The sequence below is a fragment of the Pan troglodytes genome, chromosome 4, assembly GCF_028858775.2.
Source record: "Pan troglodytes isolate AG18354 chromosome 4, NHGRI_mPanTro3-v2.0_pri, whole genome shotgun sequence".
Classification (NCBI taxonomy): Eukaryota; Metazoa; Chordata; class Mammalia; order Primates; family Hominidae; genus Pan; species Pan troglodytes.
The window spans coordinates 169,541,993-169,555,611 of NC_072402.2; the positions used below are offsets into that span (position 1 = coordinate 169,541,993).

A 13,619-nucleotide genomic window follows, 5' to 3' on the forward strand; every position below is an offset into this window, starting at 1 on the left:
ACACATCTAGTGTAAATGAATTCCAAGCCCACAGCCAGACTATGCTTTGACAAAGTTGTTATAAACCATTCTTAACTATTCCTTAAAGAAAAACTACCAGTATTATTGCAGCACTATTCACAATAGCAAAGACTTGGAACCAACCCAAATGTCCATCAATGATAGACTGGATTAAGAAAATGGAATACTATGCAGCCATAAAAAATGATGAGTTCATGTCCTTTGTAGGGACATGGATGAAGCTGGAAACCATCATTCTCAGCAAACTATCGCAAGGACAAAAAACCAAACACCGCATGTTCTCACTCATAGGTGGGAATTGAACAATGAGAACACTTGGACACAGGAAGGGGAACATCACACACCGGGGCCTGTTGTGGGGTTGGGGGAGGGGGGAGGGATAGCATTAGGAGATATACCTAATGTTAAATGAAGAGTTAATGGGTGCAGCACACCAACATGGCACATGTATACATATGTAACAAACCTGCACGTTGTGCACATGTACCCTAAAACTTAAACTATAATTAAAAATAAATAAATAAATAATAAAATAAAATGATATATTGATAGAAAAAAAGAAAAACTACCAGTATTAAATAGTAGCATATGTCACACTTTCTAGAGTATACTGGTAGCCACAGGTTAGGGCTATCAAGTATATATAAAAATAGAGTTCGGTGGGCCAGGAGCAGTGGTTTACACCTGTAATCTCAGCACTTTGGTAGGCCGAGGCAGGAGGATCATTTGAGGTCAAGAGTTTGAGACCAGCCTGGCCAGCATAGCGAAACCTCATCTCTACTAAAAACACAAAAAATTAGCCAGGCCTGGTGGCAGGCACCTGTAGTCCCAGCTACTCAGGAGGCTGAGGGAGGAGAATCGCTCACTTGAACCCAGGAGGTGGAGGTTGCAGTGAGCCGAAATCATGCCACTGCACTCCAGCCAGGGCGACAGAGCGAGACTCTGTCTCAAAAAGTAAGAAAAAAAAATTAAAAATAGAGTTCCGTGGTCAAATAAGTTTTGGAACTTGGGAAACACTGGGTGTCTGTCTCTATTGTAGGCATTCTCAGAGCCTTTATATGCTACTGTATCCTGTGAATTTCTAAGCTGGAGACACAGCATGCAGTGTTATCTAAACTTCCTTGGAGGGCATTATTCTCTGCCTAGAATGCCTGCCAACATCCTCTAGATTCACATCCACAGAATATCTTTTGGCAAACACTGCCATACATATAGGAAACCAACAGAACAGTTTCTTATATTCTATAATTCAGAGTGCGTTTGACCTAGGTAGCTGAATTACTAAAATTCCACTATTTCACTTTTTAAAAAACAAACAAAAAATAAAAATTTAAAAAAAAAGCAGAAAAGCTTTATTTCACCCAAAATAGAACAATAACAGAAAACAGGGCCAAGATGGAGAAAGCCCACTACAATCTATCTCTCCAGTTGATTATAACTAAACACTCCTGATAAAAACTAGTTAAGAACTCTGAAAAGTAAGGGGAAAGAGGGGACAACAGGTAGATGTGGCAAGGGGTCAAAATGTGAAGAAACAATCTGCATGGGGGTGAATTTGCCATTATTTTTCTTTGTTGTTTTCTGTTTTCTTTCTTTTTTTTTTTTATTTTTTATTGAGACAGAGTCTTGCTCTGAATTGCAGTGGTGTGATCCTGGCTCACTGCAACCTCTGCCTCCTGGGTTCAAGCAATTCTCATGCCTCAGCCTCCCGAGTATCTGGGATTACAGGTGCCCACCACCACGCCCAGCTAATTTTTTGTATTTTTAGTAGTGACAGGGTTTCACCATGTTGGCCAGGCTGGTCTTGAACTCCTGGCCTCAAGTGATCCACCCGCCTCAGCCTCCCAAAGTGCTGGGATTACAGGCATGAGCCACCACACCCGGCTTTTTCTCTTTTCTTCCTATTGTGGCTTTTGCTCAAAAGCAGGCCCTGACCAGGAAGCTATACAGTGAAATAGCAAAACATGCAGCTAAAATTCTGAAAGAAATCCCTCTTTCTAGGCAGAGGGGCTGGAAAAAAAGAGATCCCTGGGGGTTTCTTTTCTCTCTTCTCTCACAGGGCTCATGGCTCCAGTCATGACGACACACTGCAGAACAATGGAAAAGATAAAAAAATTCCAAGAGTGACCCAATTTTTCTGGCCAGAGGAAAAGGAAAAAAGTGTCCTTATGGGCTGAAGAGACTTAGGGAAATCCAAGAGGAAAGAACTGGAAATAAAAGAACCCAAACAACACATGACTTGGGCTTACCCTTGAGCTGTATATGCGCAGAACAGACTGAACCAGCACAGCAAAGGCTGTCTCAATGAGCTGATATTTAAAGCACTGCTGAAGCCTCAGATTAACCTCTAAGTAGTGAAAGCCCATGACAGACGCAAAGTGGCATATTGCAAAGGCTTTGAACAGTGGAAAAGAGATTAGAGCCATCCCCCCAACCCCTCTGATGATGTCAAGACAGAACTTGTGTTCTGAACCCAATTAAGTTGACTAACTGCTTAAAAACACACTTACCCAAAAACATTGTCCAGAGGATTATAACAGGACCCACAGTCTTTACAACATAATATCCACAATGCCCAAAATACTAGTTTAAATTACCTGGCATACAAAAATCAAGAAAGATGAACAATCTCAGGGGACTGGACAATCAACAGATGTCAAGCTGGAGGTTACCCAGATGCTGACATGGTTAAAGATGTTAAGCACCTACTCTATACTCCACAGGATAAAGATAAACGTGCTTGAGGTAAATAAAAAAGAGAGAATTCTCAGCAGAGAAATAGAAACTGTAAAATATCATACCTGAAATTAAAAACTCACTTGATGGGGCGGAGGGTAACAGGAGAATAGAGATGAAGAGATGAAAAATTCAGTCAACTTGAAGATAGGCCAACAGAAATTATCCAGAAAAGGGAGGAACAAAGATTGAAAACAATGTGGAACAATATCAAAAGATATAGTATTTATGTGATTAGAGTCTCAGAAGGAAAGGAGAAATTGGTACAGAAAAAATATTTGAAAAAATAATGGCTGAAGACTTCTGAAATGTAATGAATGAAAGACGTAAATTTACAGATTCATGAAGCTCAGAGAAAGGCTTCTTGGATATAATATCGAAAGCATGATCCATAAAAGAAAAAACTGGTAAGTTGGACTTCATCAAAATTAAAATCTTCTGTCAAGTACAGTGGCTCACGCCTGTAATCTCAGCACTTTGGGAGGCCAAGGTAGGCAGATCACCTGAGGCCAGGAGTTCAAGACCAGCCTGGTCAACATGGTGAAACCCCGTCTCCACTAAAAATACAAAAATTAGCTGGGCATGGTGGCTCATGCCTGTAGTCCCAGCTATTTGGGAAGCTAAGGCACAAGTATTGCTTGAACCCAGGAGGTGCAGGTTGCAGTGAGCCGAGATCATGCCACTGCACTCCAGCCTGGGTGACAGAGTGAGACTCCATCTCAAAAAAAAAAAAAAAAATTAAAATCTTTTGCTCCATTAAAGAGATCATTAAGAAAATGAGAAAATGAAAAGACGGCCAGGCATGGTGGTTTACACCTGTAATCGGGGCACTTTGGGAGGCCGGGGCAGGGGGATCACCTAAAGTTGGGAGTTTGAGACCAGCCTGACCAACATGGAGAAACCCTGTCTCTAATAAAAATACAAAAAAGTAGCTGGGCATGGTGGCTCATGCCTATAATCCCAGCTACTCAGGAGGCTGAGGCAGGATAATTGCTCAAACCCGGGAGGCGGAGGTTGCAGTGAGCTGAGATCGTGCCATTGCACTCTAGCCCAGGCAAGGGTAAAACTCCGTCTCAAAAAAAATTTTTTTTAAATAAAAAGAAAACGAAAAGACAACTCACTAATTGGGAAAAATATATGCAAAACATATCTAGCAAAGCACGTATCTAGACTACATAAAGAACTCTAAAAACTCAGTAATAAAAAAACAAAGAACCCATTTTAAAATGGGTAAAAGATCTGAAAAGAAACTTCACCAGAGAATAGAGAGATGGCAGGTAAGCACATAAAAAGATGCTCACTATCATCACTGGGGAAATGTGAATTTAAAGCAAAATGAGGTATGTTCACATACCTATTAGAATGGCTAGTATCAAAAAAAACTGAGATGATCAAGGGCTGACAAGGATACAGAACAAAAGCAACTCTCAGGCCAGGTGTGGTGGCTGCTCACGCCCGTAATCCCTGCACTTTGGGGCAGGCGCATTACTTGAGGTCAGGAGCTCAAGACCAGCCTGGGCAACACGGCAAAACACCATCTCTACTAAAAACAAAAAAATTAGCTGGGCGTAGTGCCACATGCCTGTAGTCCCAGCTACTCAGGAGGCTGAGGTAGGACGGCAGGAGAATTGCTTGAACCCAGGAGGCAGGTGACAGAGAGAGACTCCGTCTCAAAAAAAAAAAAAACTCTCATCACTGTAGATGGGAATGTGAAATGGTACAGGCACTTTGGAGAACAGCTGGGCAGTTTCTTAGCAGGTGAAACATACACTTACCATATGAGCCAGTAACCCCACTCCTCAGTTTTCACCCAATGAACTAAAAATTTATGTTCCCCAAAAAACCTACAGGTATATAATTATGGTAGCTTTATTCATAATTCTCAGAAACTGGAAACAACACAAACATCCTTCAACAGGTGAATGGGTAAGCACAGGAAAGAGGCAGAAAAGCCCAGGATAAGAAATGGGCAGGACAAGGGAATTGGGGGAATGAGAGAGCTGCTCCATATCGTGATTTTTGTAACAGTTATACATGTCTGTGTGTTTATCAAAATTCACAGAATTATACAACAAAAGAGCAAACTTCCCTGTTTGTAAGTTATGATGTTTTTTACAAAGTTTAAAAAACATGTTTTCTTAAATATGAGGACATAAGATACAAACAATGTAAAATAAAATCAGATCAGATCAGCCATCAAACAGATTAAACATGGAAAAATAATCCAGTTTATCTACTACTGAAAAGTTAATGAAAACAATATAAGTTGCTCTATCATTCTGTGGTATTATTATTTGAGCCCTTCTCAGGAACCATAAAAGGTAACACCTTTGGTTTATAAACTACCAATACCAGCTGGCAAAGTAATTAAGAGCCCTGTGATACTGGGATATTTTCTATTTACACCTAATACAGAATATAGAATGTGAATGTGCTTAGAGAAGGATAAGAAGTGAGACAATCCAGGGTCTTGTATTAGTTTCGGGGAAATGCTCTGGCTCTAGTTCTTTAGAACTACACTGAGAGCTGCCAAGATTGAGTGGAAGAGATAAAAACCAATCTAGAGTAAATGGAAAGATTGTCACATCTAGTGTCTAACACATAGCCACGATTCTAAAAATAATACATAAAAAATTCAGTCATTCACCTTAATAGAATTATCTCGTAGGCCACTGATAATTTTTTCATCATCGTACTGTAAACAGTAGACACCTTTACTATTTTCAGAGCGGCACTGAATCCTCTGCAAGTTGTGTCGTCCACACCGCCAGTTAGATTCTATAGTCTAGGGAAAAAAGGAGGCAAGAGATGAGTTTTTGTGAATCAACTTACTCTATTAGGTTTCAGACTTTGGCGTTGCTTCCAGAAACAGCATACCACCGATACCCCAATCTTGGTTTGCATAACTGTCTGTGGATAGGATCATGCTCTTTTCCAAGTAAGACATTAACCCAACAATGTTTTTTCTTAAACTTTCCCTGCCCATTTGGCAACCGTCATAGGATTTCCAATGAGTTTTGGACTGGGCTTGAAAAAACTGGCCTAGACAGAATTCAGTATGTTTAAAGAATGCCGTTTGCACCCAAAACATGCAAATAAATAGTAACTCACTGGGTCGCTCCCTAATGCCAATTAAAAAACCATCATTAAGCATATATTGACAATCTACATATCCAAACAAAGTATTGTCTTGATCACTGAGGAAAGATAGTGAGCAACTACTATAAGCCAACTACACAGGAAGAATTTTATTTATCATTTTTAACCTTCCTAATGTTTCTGTAGAGTAAAAATGGTACATTTTAGCCCTAGATTCTTATTCCTCTTATCATTCATGCAACATTTGCTGAGATGTTAATATATTCCACATAGTGTGCTAGGCACTGAGGATAAAAAGATCAACAGGAGACATACTGCATTCAGGGAGGCACCACTCCAATATCTAGGCCCATGGTGTCTGGATCTAGAGAGACACTAAGTTTACTTGGTTAAATGATCCATACAATAACCTTGGAAGGAAGGAAGTACTTATTATTTCCTTTTTACAAACAAGAAAACAGAGTTTAATTTGCCTGCAGCCACAAAATCAGTAATCGGACTAGCTGGAAATCACACTCAGTTCTTTCCGACTCCAAACCCATGCTTTTGCTACTAACATATTCAATGCCTACAAAGCAGGATGGGCCTGCCTCTTGCGGCAGTGCACACAGAACGTAAGAAGATCAGTAACAATTCCAAAAGTGCCAAATGAGTGATAAAAATTCTAAGTGCTGCAGGACTTAAGGGAGATAATGAGCTCTATAGCCTGAGACACTGGGACAAGTTTAGTGAAGAAGTAGGTCATACCCAGAGCACCAGAAGACCTAACCTCTGGTAGTAGATATAAGTGATTTTTTAAGGCTCAAAAGATACAATGTCTCTACTAAGAGTAACTAAAGTCTGAATTCCTGATCCTTGAAATTAGGGGACAACAGGGATTTCCATAACCTGTTACACTTCAGTTCAGGATATAGTTTCTCTCTGAGTAGCTAATTATTTCTGTACAGCTAAAAGTCTAATTATTTGCTTTGTTGAAGGAGTACTTAATTACTGGCTCTGCTGACATCTAACAAACTGTATTTCTTCTTATTTTGAAGATAGTATCCTTCTGTGCACTCTAAAATGTTACAATTTACTGAAAGCTACGTGCCAGGCACTACGCTTTTCTAACACTATACCACTCACTTTATATGTTTTGTAGCTAATTTAATTGTGACTCTGAAGCAGGAATCATTGTTCGCATTTTATAGAAAAGGAAATGGAGGGTTGGAGATATCGATACACGTATACTTAAAAAGCGATTATTTCCATCATTTGTGGCCCCAGTGCTCAGCAAGAGTCCTGGAAATACGGTATCTTCCCTCAAGGAGCTCCCATACACATCCGTGAGGGCAGGATGGTATATTTCCAATGCTCAGGAGATACAAGGAGGTGCCATGGAGATGCCAGGAGAGGGGAAATACTCATTTGTCCATCTGCCACCAAATCAGAACTTCCTAGCCTGGGTCATCATCTCTAGTGACTTGGTAAAATATTAGACATACAAAAGCACACTTCAAAACCAAAACAAAAACAAAAAACAAAAAACAAAAAAAACTAACCCAACCATCTCTGCTACCTCTATCAAGGTAGACAACAGATCTGTCCGGATAAGCAACTTTTTAAAAAGAGTGGACGTCCAGAATACAGGCATTTCTTAAGCAGAACTCAACGCATGGAATCATTTAGAGAAACAATGTATTTTTAGATAGTGACTGTGCCATCTCAGCATGCTAAGCACTCCAGGAAAATGCTGATTTAGTAGGCAGATGTACTGGTAACAAGTCTAATTTGTGGCCAGTGACTCTTGGCAGTAGTTACCAATGTTCACGTTATACCCTCTGGGGGCCCACAGAGTTGCTACAGAATGTATGATGTCATATTACAAGTATGACAGAGATGAATACATAATATGTCTTCACATATATGTCAAGTGTTATCAAGCTGTTCTTAGGTTTAAGAGGTATACAATTGCTTTAAAATGACACTGAAGCAGTAAGTAGCTTTGTTATGCTCTATATTTCAATGACTAGAAAAAGCACATTTACTACCGCATGAGAGTCTGAGGGGGAAACAATTATTTTAATTTAAAAGAGGGGATGGGGGGGAATCTCTATACCAAAAAGAATTTTCTCCATGCTCTCCCGCTGCTCTAAAATGTTTCCTAGAAGTGGGTGATGTGGTTACAATCTTTAACTGTACCCAAAACCCTGAAGACGCAGCAGAGAAGACTACACAGAGGAGCCAGGGTCAGGTACATACTCAGCCTGTGATACATCAGTCCCCTGAGATGTCTGGACAGAGGACGACAACAACATTAAAGGCTGGGCTATACCCTCTATCCCCAGCCCTCAAGTAAGAGCTAGGGAACAGGACCTCTCAAAAGCTCTGCTAGATACCAGACTCTCATTCTAAGTTGAACAGATGTTAGCAAATGGCTTAGCTTCTCAACACTTATAAAAAGCCTACTTTTCTCAAATAAGTTTCTGCATTTTAAAAGAAATAGTTTGTCAACCAATTCTTGATGTGTCATTTTACAAAGTCCTCGCCTAGGCCTGTTTTAGAATCATTAGTTTCTTGAATCCCAAAGTGTAGCTTGCTTTGAAAAGCCACGAAAGAGACACGGAGCCAGATGAGGGAGTTGATTGCTTTGCTGCGCACCATCCCTGGGTAACTCCTCTTCTCAATTCCCAAGGCCACCTGCACAAGAAAGCAGCACTTCCTGTCAACTACGCCGGCCTAAAAAACTACCCCCATGATGTCTGACAACCTTGACTCTTACTTGAATGCTTATAACCCAGGTCTTTTTTTTTTTTTTTTTTTTTTCTAGAAAAACCAGACCTTTAAAACTGGCAGGTAGCCCACTGTGGTAGAAAATACCTAGGTCAAGTAGTAACTTTGGCAAAGGACTCGCTGCTGTAAAGATGGAAAGAGTAATATCTACTCCCTCAAAACCACTGTAAGGTTCAAATGAGATTATGTATATAAGTTCTCATTATGGTGCCAGCAAATGGTAGCAGTTATGTTCTTCTTCAGTTGTTGAAAACGTTAACCAAAAAAAAGTGGGCTGCAACAACAAATACATATATTCTCACAAAGTTGCCAGAAATTGTTGTCTCAGTCTAGGCTGATATTTAATGCTAATAAGCCTGAGCCTTCCCTAACCATTCCCAGGAAGAGGCTCAGCCTTCAAATGGAATCCAACTATCACCTTAATGCCAGCAGCAGGAACAGAGGTCATACACAGGTGCACCTCTTTATATGGATACCTATCATTTCACTTAGCCATCATGTGGTATGGCTACTGTAGAGGAATATTTCATGTTTTTGAGAACTTGTAAAATCCCCTTACCCTGCGCAAATTTTCAAAATACTGGGAAAGTAGCCATGATACACAGAGTATACAGCGGCATTTAAATTGGCAATAGAGTGAAAACAGATGTCTGAGTATGGAGGAATAACATTATTTTTAGAAGCCTAAACACAACTGGGTGGGTGGGCAAGTTTTGACATTTTCTGGTCAGGACAATGTTAATATCAGGTTTGCAAACCACAAAAAAGCTCCCCACTTTCCCTGAATAAAATGTGGCTAATTAAAAGGTGTGATACAACACACCATCATCTTCCCAGTGTCTGTCCAAGAAGAGTACTTCAGAGGCGTTAATGCAATGAATGAAGAGAGGAAGAAGGTAGATTACTTGAAGGAGTTTGTCACTACTCAAATGGCAAAAGAGAAAAATCCAAGTTCAGAATACCAGAACTCTAGGGCTGTTATAACAACTCCTATCTCTCTGTTAATAGACAATTGGGGGCACGCTAGAGTGAAAGCAGCATGGGCTTTGAAGTAAGAATCTCAGCTTTGACAATTTGAGGATTAAATTAAATCACTTGTAGCAAAGTATCCAGCAGTCAGCCCACCATTAATGGTAACAACAACAATAATAACAGCAACAACTAAGACTCTAGACAGCAAAGGAGAATATGGCTGCTTCTTTTAGGAGTGAGCCTCAGGTTTTCTAGGAATTCCTTCTCAATTCAGAGGCCCTCTAAACCCTCTCTGTGTGGCAAGAACACCCAGGCGAGATGAGCCTTCGCAGAAAGCTTACAATACTTATTTATTCTCCCCAGACTCCATTTCTCACATCCTCATTTCCTGAATAACAGGAGTTGGCTGCACTAAGCCAGGTTCTCTATTTTCCCTTAAAATTAAGCCAATTTTCGGTGGGTCAATGTAGAAGCGCAGATTCAGAGATGAACATTTCCTTTCTCCTCATCAGAGCCAAATCTGGGAACGTACAGATTACAGGAGCTGGCACATAAGCCAAGCTGTCGAGGTGGAGGAAGAAGGAAAAAAAGAAAAAGGTGTTGTGAACTGGCAACCTTGCAAAGTCTAAGGGAAACAACTCAAGAGACTCTGAAGCTATGTACAGGCAACTGGGGAGGGAGGGGGGACATAAACAGCCACTTGACATTCCAAGTGTCATTTATCTTTCTGCAATGTGCTTAAAACCCTACTACTTTCCCATAACTGGACTAAAACAGGGCCCACTAATCAGATCTTAACTCATACCCTTTTTTCAACAAACAGTCAAGGACACTGCGTATTCACACAATTAGAGAAAGAGGCAAAGGCCACCTTGAAATTCAGCAGGCATAAAACATGCCTCTTTCTCCCTCACTTCCTTTATTTTCCACTCTGAAAATGACAAACAACTCTCAGCCTGGATAGAGCTAGACAGACCTCAGTTAAAAGCCCATCCCACCTCTTCTACTTAACTATGCAGCAAGTCCTAAAACTTCTTTTAGTCTCAGTTTCCCCTTATTATAAAGATAATAACATGCACCTTGTTGTAAGAATAAAAAACAATCATCTATGTAAATCACCCAACGTGGCTTGATATATGCAAAAACTCGAAGTGGGTATTTGTAATTATTATAGTCTGCTTGTGAGGATTTCATACCAGTCATACAGACAGAGCCAAGCCCGTGAGAGGCTCTCATTTGATCCATGGATCACTGGAAGAACTCTCTACATATAACTCTATATATTCTGTTTTATTCCAGACAGAATAAAACACACTCTCAAAATGCGAGTAAAAAAAATATATTTTGAGGTGGTAGCAGTGGTCTATTGTTAAAAACTCGTATTAAGGGTAGAAGGGTACATGGTTGATCACAGACTCTCAATTACCCACTAGCTGTGTGATCCTGACTAAACTGTTTAACCTTTTTAACCTTCTAAGGTTTCCTCAAATTTAAATAAGTACTTGGCCTACCTTTCAGGTTTTGTCCAAAATGTTAAAAGAGAAAATGCATTATAAAGTAGTTAACAAAGTATCTGGCATAAGTAAATGCTATTAGTGGTACATTACTTTTATGATTATTACTAGTAGCACATATATCAAAGTATAAACATCATCCCTTATATCAAGAGGTCTAGCCCACAAAAATCTGGAGAAGACTTTTGTGGCCAACCAGTGGGTTTTTCCAAACCACACTTTAAGAACCACTGGGTAGACCACCATGATGTAGAGGCTGTGTCGCACAGGGTTTTCCCACAGAGCTGTTTCCCCTCACACCTGCCTCCTCTCCTACTTTAAACTATCATTTCAGCCTGAAGAAGTGATGATGGCAGGTGGTGTCAGATACTGTCATGCCACAGAATACTGAATTCACATTGTCAATTCTAACAGCAGTCATGAGGATTCAATCAAACTATCTATGTTGCCACATCTTCAACCTGATCAGAGTTCTTCCAAGGTTCCTGTTTGTTCATAATTAACTTTAAACATCATTCTTTTCAAAGAATTTTTTTGATAAAATTATTCAAAGAAGTCTGGAAATAACTTTGTAAATAGTTGCCCCTCATCAAGTGAAAAAAAAAACAGAGGGTAATGTAGTTTATAAGATGTGTACATAAGAAATGCCTTAGTACAACTACCTGGGGTAAGAGACAGCCCCATCTCCCCTACAATACACACACATCAACCTAAGATTAAAGTTAACACCATGTCTCAGCCACTAGCACTGTAGGGGCAACTTATTCTAAGTTTGGAACTGCCAATGGTCAATTAATTCTTAAACTTTATGATTTATCTAGTGAAAGTTTTTATTTAACCTCCTTAAAGGGTTACTTTATAGATCATTTCAGAGAGCAGAATATTCAAGACAGTTTGGGCTTTAAATAATGATATTCCAGTCACATTCAGATTTACCATTAATGGAATGATTCCATTATTCACATCTGCCTGGAAGGGGGGTGGGGTCTGAAAAAGCACATGTTTCTCCGTTAATGAATTTTGGCACAGTAACTTTTATGTCTATCACCTGGGGGAGAGGATTACTTCACATTTGGGAAACTGAGTATAACTTTATGGGTGATATTGCATTGCCTAGCAAAGGCTAAACTTTTCTGCCAAGGAGGAAACAGTGAAGTAACCAAGACCTGCCAAGAACACATGTGAAAGAGTTAATGAGAAATGCCTGTGCATGTCTTTCCTGGTTCAAGGAAAAAGGCTAAAATAGTAAAACTGAACTAATTAGAACACATGAACGATATCAAACATCTCCAATGTTTCTCATCAAGTTTACAGAGTTTTACTGGTCTGGTGAAGTTACGCTCAAATCCAAAATGGTCCAGGAGCATAATTTGCCCTATAAAATCCACTTAACTATTGCTTAGAATGATATCTGAGTCATGTTTATGAAAAACTATGAGTAATGTACAGAGAAAACTTGAAATGTGCCTTCTCTAGTTCTCTAGAGATGGCTCAAAAATGTAAAACAATGCTTACTTAAAAAAACGGGGCCTTGGATTTTGGAAAATTTATCAGATTAGAATAAAAAGATGATTTTAGATTAAGGTTTGAATTAACCGGCAGCCTTGCAGAAGCATTTCATGTTTTAGAAAAGTTAGATATTCTTTGCAAAAGACATTATTTTCTCTGCAGAATAGCTGCAGATTATATACAACATGACACATTTACTCCAAAAGCTCAACTTTTAAAAAAAAATTATTAGTTCTACCATTTTAGACCAAAAGAACACTCTAAGGCAACATAAAAAGTTGAGAACAAGAAACAAAGAGCCCATAAAACAGATAAATCATAAAGTTACCTCTATATCCTGGATAATCTTTGGGTATAATGACCTATAAAATGAATTTGGAGGGCCATCTGTGGGTCTGTTTTTAAACAGGTACTGATCCCTGGCAAATAAAAACAAACAGATGTTACATTTTTGCACATAAAAGGGTGAATTTTATCTAAACATGGTGCTGACAAAGATATATCTTTCATCTCTTTTAATTTGCATTGAGTTTTAACAGTTCGAAAGCAGGATTTCTGACAAATTTACATGTTACAGACAAGTTTAGCTCAATTCACAGCTCTCTAACAAAATCCTGATCTTGTTTTCTGAGTACTAATATGTAACAATCTAGCCTTTCATTCCATAGAGTTTAATAAAAAGCGCTAATGTAGCTTTGTGAAAAATCTAACTTAGTACACATCAAACTTCCTCCCATAAGGAAAATACAGCCCTATATGCACCTCTGTCTGTAGCTCTCTCTCTTTGCTAACTGGGCCATACAGCATAGAGCTAGCTATAAAGCTGCATCAGAGTTATGAGTTTTCTCTGAAAAATCCTATCACTGTTATTACTTCCTCAACCAGCAGTAATAACAAACAGCAAAATGGCACTATCTGACTTTCTCATATTTTTGTCATATCTATATTTTGGTAATGGTATCATCCACTAAGCAAAATGTGAAGGAAAAAACATAA

At 39.3% G+C, this 13,619-nt stretch overlaps 1 protein-coding gene across 10 annotated transcripts in view; it reads right to left on the reverse strand.

Annotated features, from left to right (window-relative positions):
* The window catches only part of FBXW11 (F-box and WD repeat domain containing 11), a 146,467-nt gene that overhangs the window by 24,542 nt on the left and 108,306 nt on the right, over positions 1 to 13,619 (reverse strand). For all 10 annotated transcript variants that reach the window (XM_003310956.5, XM_003310957.5, XM_009450125.5 and 7 more), the window contains 2 exons: positions 12,952 to 13,042; positions 5,405 to 5,542 (listed from right to left, as the gene is read on the reverse strand). In XM_003310956.5, coding sequence (XP_003311004.1) covers positions 5,405 to 5,542; positions 12,952 to 13,042 — 229 coding nt within the window. The remainder of the gene's footprint in view (positions 1 to 5,404; positions 5,543 to 12,951; positions 13,043 to 13,619) is intronic.